We start from the raw sequence: 11,899 nt of genomic DNA, 5'->3' as shown, positions 1-11,899 counted from the left end.
GAGAGGGGAAAGGGAGAATACATGAGACTGAAAACTAAGGCAGGAATACAAGTCAAAAAACATCTCTAAAAATCGTGATCAACATATGGACTCTAAAAAAAATCCTCTGTAGTTAAACAGAAGACATTAAGTTCAATGATCAAACTGGAAGCCATAACAAGCAAACCTGAAATCAAAAGTGAACATCCATTGAACTATCTTAATGGCAGAGGAGGCATGACAAATTTCTCATTACCTCACATCTTTACATCATGACATAATATGCTCGCTGGTTCCAAGTTTCTGGACTGTGGGTGCTGACCCCACCTCTTTCCCCAGAGTCAGAGAATGCAATCAGAGAGTTGTGAAGTGTTGAAGATTTACTGTGCTGTTCCCTACTCCTTGCACACCCTTAGTCTTCAAGGTCAAGTAACTTCCATCCACCTCTTCAAGCTTTCCTAGATTATACAGATTTACTATCACCAACAATCCTTACACTATTCTACAATCAATTGTGAAAATCTGACTTAAATGAAACTCCAACCTAAGAGAAATGAAACTTCAACTCTAAAAGAGCTCATCCAATCCCAGTCACTGTATTTAGTGATGGAAAAGGGAAACAAACACATCATTATACTGAATAGTTGATAAAATTCTGTGTTGCTACTGGCTGTGACTATATGCCTTAAATAACTCTTTCTAATGAAAAATAAGCTTCGAAATTTTCAGGACTAATAAAACCTTCTGTTTGCTTAGGAATTAATTTTGTATTTGGCTGTTCTGGTAGCATGTTATTACTTCTACCCTGGAGTACTTTCATGGGTACTGACTGCTTTTGCTGCTTTTGTCTCAATTTCTGCTTTGACAGTAAGTTATGTTTCATGTGCTGTTTGGATTACTTTTGTGTTAAGATACTGACTGATACTGAACACAGGCTGTAGACACCATTTGTTAGAGATTCAAACAGTGGTTTATTTTAAAAATCTTGTAACTAAATTCACTGATGTAATAAATGTGCATGATAAAATCTTAAATTAGCTTGCACATAGTGCAGCTAAATGTAACAGGATTTACAAAGTTTAAATATTGTATCTTAAACCACACAGTGAAAACTTGTAATTACATTGTGTATCCTGGGAGCTTGTTTATAACAAGTTCACTGATGTCTTTGTACCGATTAGGACCGTGTAGTTTTTCCAGAAAATCATCTTCTTTGTCTGACATACTGTTTTCCAGGACACTAAGTTCAAGATCAGACATGTTAGATGGCAAGGAAGAGCTAACTTCATTTACTGACTGCTTTTGTCCTGTAGAGGTCTGGCCATTTCCTATATTCAGATCAGTATCAGATTTAACTTGTTTGCTTCTCAGTGTAGGTATTTGTTGATCACTCCTGTTCTCTTCCTTACTCATCTGTTGGGCTTTCTGCTCTTTATCTAATAATGATGCCTCCATCTCAGCAAGGTTAAGTGAATCAGCAGATTCAGCACTAGTTCCCATGCTGGTTTTAAAGTCACAGTTTCTCCTCAAAGACTGGACCAGAGATGAAGCTGAAGGAACTGGCACAAGATCTGAAGTACTCTGAGCTCTCTGACTTGTCTTTGAAATTCTGGACCTGCTGGATTCTGGCTCTGTATCTGACCTATCTTGCTTTGGTCTTTCAACCCACAGAGGTTCAGGACTGCTGTCAAGAACTTTTGAGTCTCTGCCTGCACACTCAGCACTGGTGAAATCTTCTGAATAGACTGTGTCCTCTGGACTAGCGACAAAGTCATCGGAGTATATGAATTCAGAGTTGTTTTCAACACTCCTGCTGGGGCTTAGTTTATGATCACTTATAAGAGACACATCATCAAGCTCCCTGGTTTTATTATAGATTAAGTGTATTGCATCATTGTAGCCTCCTTTTGTATTAACATCTGATGGCAACGCTGCTGGGAGTTGAGCTTTTGCATCCTCTTCCTCATCAGCAGACTTTAACACAGTTTCCTCTGGTAGGGGGGCTGTAGTTATTTCATCAGGATGCTCCTTTCTTGCAATTGAATTGTTCCTGGATTGACTTGCAATAGACTGTTTCTGCAGGCCAGGAGACACATCTCCTGTCACAGAAATGGACTCTGAGAGAGCACTGTTTTCTAATGAAGTCTGAACAGTTTTATCCAACTGATTATTCCTCTCTGAATTGCCTCTTGTGCCACAATACCTGCAAGACACCACATGCTGTTCTTCAGTATTTCTGACCAGCTTTCTCTTGGGTAAGGGGCTTCTCTCTTTCATCATCTCCATCTGCTTTTTTCTGTACTGCTCCCTCCTTTCATGAATTATCAGCTTATCCGGGTTAGTCTGCTGCAGCCGTAGCCTCAGTGTATTTGTCAGCCCATACAACAATTTCTTTCTGGGAGGTCTGTTCTCCTTAGTTTTGCAGTTCTTTTCACAGGCTGGCTGTCCCTGGGGCACAGCTTTCTTGGGTCTTCTCCCAACCCCAGCCCCTGGGGAGGTGGCCTTTTGACAGCTTTGTTTGGACTGCGGGCTCATGGCCCCACTGCTCCTGCCAGGCCCCACAGGTGTCTCTGCAGGCCTGGGGGCAATGGAGTCACTGGGGGGCCGTGAGGCCGCGTCCTCACTCCCCAGGGGCTGGTAGAGCCCGGCAGGATGGGGATGGACAGCAGCAGCCGGCACAGCGCCGCGGGTCAGCACCGACAGCTCCGCCAGCAAGGCACTGAGGAGCGGCAGCTGCAGCAGGGTACTGGGTGGCTGTCGAGGGCTGGCGGGCTGCAGCAGCGAGGGCCCAGCACTGGGCCGTGGTGGGCTGTGGCCCTTGTCCTTCTCCTGCGGTCTCTGGGGCTCCACATGCTCCCACTGCCCCACTGTTGCTGGCGGCCGCCGAGGCTCAGCCGGCTCACGACTGTAATAGAGCAGCGGAGGGCAGAAGAAATTGCCTTCCAGCTCTTCATCCTCTTCCTCTTCCTTGTCCTTCTCCTCCTCCTCCTCCTCCTGGTCCTGCGGTTCGGGGGCTGTGGCAGGCGGTGTGGCAGCGCGGGCGCAGGCGGGCCTGGCCCCCGCGGCCTGCAGGCTGCTCAGGCGGTACCGCAGGAGCAGCTCCCCGACGGGGCGGCCCGCGGGGTTCCGCAGCGCGAAGCGGCCGCGGCGGCCGCAGGAGGAGGGCGCCCCGGGCCCCTGCAGCAGCTCGGCGGCGGGGGCCAAGGACACGGCACAGCTGCCGAGGAGGCGGGGGGGTCCCGGGGCGAGCCCGGCGGGCAGAGCCAGGAGCAGGGCGCGGAGCGGGCGGCGGCGGAGCGCGGCGAGAAGCGAGTCCGGGCCCCAGCGGAACAGGCAGCGCTTGCCGCGGCCGAAGATGAAGAGCTGCCCCGTCCGCAGGGGCGGCGCGGCGGCGGCGGGGCGCAGCACGAGGGTGGGGAAGTCCAAGAGGCGCAGCGCCACGGCCGGGAGTTCCGCGGGTCCCGGGAGCTCCGCGGGCTCCGCCACCCGCAGCGCCTCCACCAGCAGCTCCAGCGAGAACAGACCCTCCATGCCGGCCCGGGGACCCGCTCTCGCGAGAGTTCCGTGTGTGTGCGGGGCGCGGGCGGCGCGGGCCGCTCTCTCGCGAGAGTCGCACCGCGGCACCGCTGCCTGTGCGGCGCCTCCCGCAGGGCCGGGGCCTCGGGCCCTGAGGGGGCTCGGCCGCGCGTCCCGCGGGCGGGCGGGGGGTGTGTGCCTCCAGCAGCCCCAGTGTGCCTCCAGCAGCCCCAGTGAGCCTCCAGCAGCCCCAGTGTGCCTCCAGCAGCCCCAGTGAGCCTCCAGCAGCCCCAGTGAGCCTCCAGCAGCCCCAGTGTGCCTCCAGCAGCTCCAATGAGCCTCCAGCAGCCCCAGTGTGCCTCCAGCAGCCCCAGTGTGCCTCCAGCAGCCCCAGTGTGCCTCCAGCAGCTCCAGTGAGCCTCCAGCCGCCCCAGTGGGCCTCCAGCAGCTCCAGTGAGCCTCCAGCAGCCCCAGTGTGCCTCCACGAGCCATGCTGGCCAGGGGTGGTGTTTGTGGAGGCGTTGAGAGACCTTAAACTGTTTTCACATTCACACACTCACTGAATTAATTGGGTTGGAAAAGACCTCTGAGATCATTAAGTCCAGTCTTAGACTGAACACTGCCACCATGTCAGCCAGACCACTGCACTCAGTGCCATGTCCAGTCATGCATTCAACACCTCCATGGAGAGTGACTCCATCGTCTCCCTAGGCAGCCCATCCCAATATCTAATCACCCTTTCTGTGAAGGAATTTTTCCCAATGTCCATCTAAACCTCTTTTGGCGCAGCCCAAGACTATCCTCTTGTCCCATCCATAGCTGCAGCCTGTTCCCGCTCCAAGACAAACATGGGGGGCAGTGTCAAGGGCCATATATTGATACTCTCTGCAGTATCTTGGATATGCATTGATAAACTCATATTTTCTGTCCTGTCTGCATGTGAAGTGGGAGTTGAAGTGAACACACTTGTGAAGGATTTCACTCCTCAGCCTGCTGCCTGGCAGGGAGAGTGCCCTTCCCTCTCTGGCCATCCTTCCCTTACACCGCAGTCTCCTTGCCACAGGCACAATGAATATTTGCTGAGCTAGAAAGAAAATTGAGTTGTTTTATTCAATTAGTAAGTTGACTCTAAAACAATGTCTCCTAAACTGTGTTGGGTTGCATTAAAATTACAGTACACCCTCACCTTTTACCAGCAGGAAAGTAACTAAAAGAAAGACCAATCCTCTTTCTGGTTATTTCCTCCTTTTTTCCATCATCCTTCAGCTATCAATTCACAATTTTTTAGACAAGTAGAAACTAACAGGAGGTGGTCAAAGAATCCAACTCTTCACTGTTGGTCAGGTCTCTCGGTTATTATTTAAATGACAACTTTCATTAGCTGTTATGTCTGAGAGTTAAGGAGTTTGACTTCTGTGTTGTGATCAGGACTTACAAATTATGTAATTTAGTTCTCAGTTCCTCTGCTGCCACTATTCTAAGCACGTGAGTCTAAGAGCTGCATGTCCTCTGCCATCAAGGCTGCCAGTGTTCACATGTGGCATTGTACTGGCAGTGTGGCAGACAGGACAAATGGCCAGTCTGTTTCACTGTTGCCTCCATGTCCTGCCATCTGCCATCTGCTTTCCTCGTGTTTCCTTTTTCTCCAACCAGTTCCCACAGCAGGAGGGCCTGACAGGTGTAGTAGACATTGTCCATAAAGGAGAAATGGCAGAAGAAAGATTTTCTGTTACGCTGAAATTGGCAGAGATTTCACAGTGGTCAAACAATCACACTTAAGGTTGCCTGGAAAGACAATGGATCAGCATTTTGCCCATTTTGTAGATGGACATTACTGTGACTATGAGGTTTAGTCCATGATTTCTATTGTCTTGTATTTGAAACTTCCAATCTTTGTAGAGGAATATTCATCTTTCTGTGTGGTAACTGCAACTGGAGTTAGGGGGTGAATTATGGAGGAACCATATTCTTAAGATGCTGAGCCTCTACACTCTGAAGTTTTCAGAGAGAAAATTCGACAATTACTGTGTTTTGTTCTGCACTGGCAATATAAATAAAAAGCACTGAATACTTGTGAAAACTATAGGTGTTAATAAGCTGTGTAAGATCAGTCAGCAAGCTAGTGACAAAATTATTTGAATAGAAAGGAGTAAGGAATTTTTAGTTTGTTCCAGTTGGTGTGTTTTCTTAAGTCAATTCTCTGATGAAGAGGGCATATTTCTCTTCAAAATAAACAGAAAATAACGTTTTTATTTTGAGTTGCAAGTTAGAAGAAAAAATGGTTGTTTTGTTCCTAATAGTTTTAGTTTCTACTAACCACCATTTAAAGGAGACTTGTGATAAGACTTCAGATTGCATATCACTGAAGAGTGATTTAGAAAACAGTCATGCTGCAGAAGTGGGGTTATGGAGCCAGGTTTCATTACCTCTACCACTTCAAATACCACAGGTACATATTCGGATCTACACTAGTTACATTTAGGAATCTTTTTAAAATAGTTCTGCTTCTTCTCAGTCCTTCTTTCTTATAATTGGACTTCAGATTTTCTGGCTTTCTTCTAAAAGACTGGAAGACTGAGGAATTTTGCTGATTCAGTGGAATCTTTCACTGGCCTTGTTTGTATATTCGAAGTACCAACTTTCTATCTCAAAAAATTCCAACCCAGACAATTGGTGTCATTACCACCAACTCAGCAGTTTTGGTGCAAATCTACCTTTCAAAGGCTTTGAAATTTTTTAAATTGTTTTGCCCTTAATTTCTGTACCATTTCAGATTTATTGATCTCTCTACACAAAGAGATCTGTCTATACAATTGTATGTCTCTTTATGGATTGAGACTACGACACTTTAAAAAAAATCTTGAGAAAGCATGGATTTTGCGAGATTCACAATTGAATCTGCCTATTCTGGTGTTGTTGTATGATTGCATTTTTTAGAGATCAAATGCTGGCCTAAAGAGCCACTGTTTACCTGCATATAAAATTGCTCTTCTCTGTGCAGAATGTACAGGGCGATGCATGGAATTTGTGCAAATATTTAGCCTGGTGGCACTCTGATTCAGAAAGGAGTCAGACAGTCTGCTGGAATATTCAGCTGCAACATAATAGCAGTTCTTAAAATACTCCAGCTTAAAATGCCACCCAGAGAAAACTTATTTAGTCTTTTCTCAGTTATCTGTTGAGTCAGCCACTTGTGAAAGGGCAATAAATAGGAAGAAATTCAGGAATTAGCATGGCAGTCTTCAGTAACTCTCTTCATCAGTTCAGGAAAAATATGAAAATTTATAAAATACATGAGCAAAGCATTTGAGGTTTTTGCAATTTATTTAGGTTTTTTTTCTCGAAGAATCTAGAAGTTTTGAAAAGGAATAAGGTCAAATAAGAAAGCTACATCTATTCAGAAATTGCTGTTTGCAATGTTTCAGTATATTGCAGAGAGTATTGGAGGGAGCGTTGCTGTTTTCTGTGTCCAGATTTAACTTCATGATCCTTAATTTCATGCTGACCCAGATCTAGTGATGTATGGAGCAGTCTAGGAACAGTTGCAATGGTATTTTTGGCACAGGCATTTTTTAATCCATCAAAATGAAGGAAACTGTGGTTTTGCCCCACTTCTCAGTGTGTACCTTCCTGTCCACAAAGTGCCCCATTGTTTGGGTGGTCAGAGCAGCTGGTACAGAACCTACTCAGACATACAGCTCCAAAATTCCTCCCTTGTGTTGCTACCCTAAAGATGCTTGTGAACTCCTCTTCACTGTGATATCTCTCACGTTTATTTTCACTCTCTACTATCTTTAGCAGACTTTGGGAGTGCTAAAATAAACATTCTTTGCCTAGTCATGTGGTCCTTCTCCATTTGGCAAACACCCATCTGTTTCCTGTCTTTTTAATTATTTCATTGCTTTCCTTAGCATTTTGCTTTTTCAGAGTGGTGAAAGTTGGGGTTTATGGTAGAGCTACTTCTTCCAAGTCAGCAGGGGTGGTGTACAGGATTGGTGGGGGAAATGGTTGGCCCTTGAGGTGCATGTAGTCTTCACAGCCAGCTTAGAAATACAGCCCCTGCCAGGTTGTCTTCTGGTTCTTCAGGGATTAATGGGACTGTGGCAAAGCACAGCTTCTCCTTCTGTACTGAGCAGTCATCATCATCTTTCTTAGGTGCAGTGAGACTCAGTCCAAGCAGACACCTAAAGGAAATAAGGAAATATCTGCTGAATACCGTGAGATCCAACAGGAAGCAGGTTGTCACAAATGCAGTTCAGACAACTGTATTGAACATGACAGTGAGACATATCCATAAAGGTCGCATCTGAAGTGAAAAGAGAACCTTTATTTGAAAAGAGTCCTTATTAAAGCAAATAGACATTTTTGCTTAAAACAAAACAATAGTGAAAGGTCAACCTCAGGAATCAGCTCATTGAATATTCTTTGTATAATTCCCAGCAACATTCAAAGCCAATTCCCTTAAGTATCGGGGTGTTATTAGCACATGGAGGCTTTTCTATCAGTTTCTTATTTTATTTAAACCATCACAAACTCATTTGTTATTTACAGAAATTCCATGGGTTTACATGCTGTCATTTATAATTAATTAATGTATCATTGTTTAAACTGTGTTACTTCCCATCCAATTGCTGTGAAGCTCTCAAAAGTCCTCAGAAGGATTTGATTTATTTCCTTTGGCTTCATGGTTGCAGCCCATACTTGTCATGCCCATATGTAGTGAACGAGGAGAGGATTCCAGGTGCTTAGTCATCCAAAGAGGACAGCTTAATCACACAAAAGAGCAGAACACCAGCAAAAGGTTTTGTCAAGGTGTGGGGATCCTTAAAATTCCTGTTGTAACTATACAACTCCTCTCAGAGCCATTGTCTTTGCAGGCAGTGATTTTTCAGACTCGTCACCTCCTAAAAGGATATGTTTACAGCATTTCTCTAGCTCAAGCTGGGAACCACTGGGGGCAAATTGCAGTTCAAATATCTGACAGGGCTTCTGACAGTGAAAGCTCTTGTGAGCCTTGGGATGGTTCTTAAAATCAATTCAATAGTTAGACGAGATTTCATTAAAATAAAAAATAAGAGATGTCTGCAAATATTTGAGTAGGAAACAGTACTGTGTGCTTTGTACCATCACACTGATGACACTCATTGTTTAATCTGTTAAAATTACCATTGTAAGTATGCTTTTTCAGAATTTCTTTTTACAGTACAGCTGTTTTGTTTGCTGCACATTTTCAACCACTGATGTTTCCCTTTTTCCCTTTAAAACAACTTTAAACCCATTTGACTGTTTTGAGAGCTCTCCTTTAGAGAGAGCAAAATAAAAAGAGACAGGCATGTTGCCGTGCAGAGCTGGACCAGATCCTCCTCAGTGGATGTGCATGAGGGTGATTATATCCAGGTGCCTGTGCCTGGTAGGAAGGGGGCAGAAAAATTCCATCCCACTTAGTGAATTGAACTTATGAAACTGCTTGTTGAGGTTGCAGAAGGAAGAACCAATAAGCCCTTGTCTTGGTTTGGAAAGACAGGTGTCTGCCTGGAAAAGCTGGAGCTTCCCTTGGAATGGAGAATGTAAACCCCCTCCCTCCAAATTATTATAACTTTGAAATTAAGGGGCTTTCAGGCAAAGCCTGAAATAGGAATAGGAATAACAGTTCTTTACAAGAAATATTCAAAATGAAAATGCAGTAGTACAAAAAAAGCAAACAAACAAACAAAAAAGAAAACACTGACAGAGTCAGAATACAACCTGACACCCTGTTGGTCAGGGTGTTGGTAGCAGTCCAGTTAAGTCCTCCTGGAATGACAGATGTGGTTCTGTTGAAGCAGAGATGATCCTGTAAAAGGGTGTAGTTTTTCTCTGAAGGTTCAGTGGTGATGAGATAGGTACAGTCTTCCTCTGGGAATCGTGTGGAAACAGGCTGTTCTGGTGTTCTGACTTTCAGTTTTTATCCAGGTAGGAATGCTTGGGTCCCCCCAGTGGGTGGAGCATCTCCCAATGGGATGATGTAATTTTACCAGTCATGTAGTGAGCCTTAATGGCCCATTAACAGAAGATATCACCCTGGAGGGAGGATGGGTCATGGAAGAGCTAAAGAAAACACCTCCCCCACCAGTTTCAACAGAGGGCAATAGAATATATACTATTGGTTACATCTTGCATTGCAACCCAAGACAGCCCTGTATTTTTCATCTCTCTTCTTGTTTTCCCAGGAGACATGATGGAAATCCCATGGTTCAGTAAGATGGGTTGTGAGAGAGATGGCTCTGTTGTGAATGTTTGTCCCTGGCTTGCATGACAGTGGGATTTCCAGCCAAAAGGTGAGGTCCTTTTCTTATCTAAACGTTCATGGATCTCAGCATTGTTTTCCCTCTCTTATGCTTCATCCCTTCTAGCTTCTGTCCTTACTGTCACTCTGCCAGGTAGCAAGTGTGGGATACTTCCCACTTGTTGTGCTGCTATTGTCTGTAACTTGTTGACTCTTGCTCACCATGGTAGTGGCTGTGATGTGAAACTTCAGTGTATGGACAGGGAAAAATCATGGCTTTATTGATTAGAAAGAAAGAATAAACTGTATTTTAGGGTGATAAATGTGGGAATCTGTAGATCTAGCTTCAATTTTCTCTTTTGACATAGATCTCCTTGGGAAGATTTAGTTTCTCTGTGCTTGAATTCCTCTTAGAAAACATGACCAGTGTTTCACAGAGGTGCTGAGTGAATAAATATCCCCTGGAAGGGAACAAATATCTGATTTGCTGAGAACACAGCATCCCTGCCCACCCCGCAGGCCCCTTTCCCTGGGGAGTGATGGCACGTTACTGTCATCTGGATTATTTCACTTGCCCCTGAAAGGCAGTACCACAGCACAGTGGTGAGGCCACCAGCCCTTTACCAGCAGCGACGAGGAGCTGGAAGTGACAAATTCCTTATTGCAAGACCGGTCCAGCTCATGCCATAGCTCTTAATCACTGAAAATGTGGCAGCCTGGCTGAGCTAATTATTTCCCCAGCTGCTGAGGGGGCTGGTCTGGGCACAGCCCAGTGCTGACACAAATGCACTGCTGCTGCTTCCTCAGCTGGCCCCAGCTGGGGATCCCAGTGCTGCACTCCGTTGCAGAGTGTAGCTGTGCCGGTAGGAGCTTCTACAGGTAGTCACAGTGATGGAAAAATATTTAATTCACTACAATGCAAATAGCCCTGTGGGCTACAGCTAGGGAGGAAAGTAGAATTGTTTCTCCTGTGCTACACTGTGTAGTCTGTGTGGCAGAATGTCAGAATGCTGTCTATTGTAAGCCCCTGACACAAGGTCAGGCGAAAGCTGTGCCAGTGCAGAGGCCTCGCTGGCCAAACTGCCTCCTTGCTAGCTCCACTGACCTTTTGTGAGCTAATTCAGGGATGTCTTTGGCCCAGTAAGTTCAGCTAAAATATCTGTATTGCCAAAACACAAAACTCCCTGGTTTTGCTGGGATGTATTTTAAGCTTATTGCTATTTTTGTGCAGTTTCTTGCATTTCCTATTTGAACAGTTCCTGTCGGAAGCATGTATTGTTTGGGAAGACGTGACATTAATTACTGTGTGAATTATTTGTTGTGTGGGTACTATGGAAGAAATACATGGGAACTGTTCCAAAGAGTCTTTAATGAGTTCAGTCATCCAAGATCCTGATTTCCATCTCATAAATAATAAACTGTCCTCAATATGCTAATTTAAATTTGCCTTTAATTTGCTTATTTTAATTTTGCAGAGGAAATAATCAAGAAGAAAAAGTCTGAAAAAATGCAGACCTGCTCTGTTTCTCTACTAGGTAAATCAGGAGTGCAGTTACTTGTCCTCTTCTCCATGCTAAATCCAGAGACAGTGAACATGTCACTAGGCTGGTAATGATTTCATGTGAAGAGGGAAATTTGAAATGCAGTGAATGAAAATATATAGGAAATCTTTGCTCCATAGAATATAACCTTATGAAGCAAGCTCTTTGCCATCTCCTTTCACTGGTATCTCCAGTCTCGATTTCTGCACTGATCATTTGCTGTTTGACCAATGGAGGCCAAAAGTGTTGGTCTGACAATAGGCCCAGCCTCCGGCAAAGTAATAGTGTGTGCTCAGCAGTGACCCATCTGCTTCATCAAATGCAAGGTCAACAGTCTTTTTGATAAGTCTCATCCAGTCTTTCAGTAGTGGCTGAAGGTTTTTCAAAAAGCTGCCTTATATTTGCGGACACTTGTTCAAGGCAAGAATATACTGGTAACTGGACTAATGGTTTCTCACTGTGCTGACTATAAATAAATATGCTTCTGCTCCAGGCAGGCAGATCATTACACTCAGAGGGTTTAGTGCCAATGTAACAGTTACCCATGAGATTTTTCTGTTCTGAAAGCATCCTTTTAATATTCTTTTTTTTTATTTTC

At 45.0% G+C, this 11,899-nt stretch overlaps 1 protein-coding gene across 1 annotated transcript; it reads right to left on the bottom strand.

The window, feature by feature from the left end:
* Window positions 1-969: 969 nt before the first annotated feature.
* MAP10 (microtubule associated protein 10) lies at window positions 970-3,510 on the bottom strand (the record flags this gene model as incomplete). The annotated part of the gene is made up of 1 exon (XM_083858534.1): window positions 970-3,510. One exon carries the CDS (start codon window positions 3,508-3,510, stop codon window positions 1,099-1,101), a length of 2,412 nt encoding a protein of 803 aa, XP_083714660.1. The 3' UTR covers window positions 970-1,098.
* Between the last annotated feature and the right edge of the window lie 8,389 nt (window positions 3,511-11,899).

Source organism: Zosterops lateralis, assembly GCF_965231275.1.
Source record: "Zosterops lateralis genome assembly, chromosome: 3".
NCBI lineage: Eukaryota > Metazoa > Chordata > Aves > Passeriformes > Zosteropidae > Zosterops > Zosterops lateralis.
Note: the sequence above shows the minus strand (reverse complement) of the source record. Positions and strands in the feature narration are given on the sequence as shown.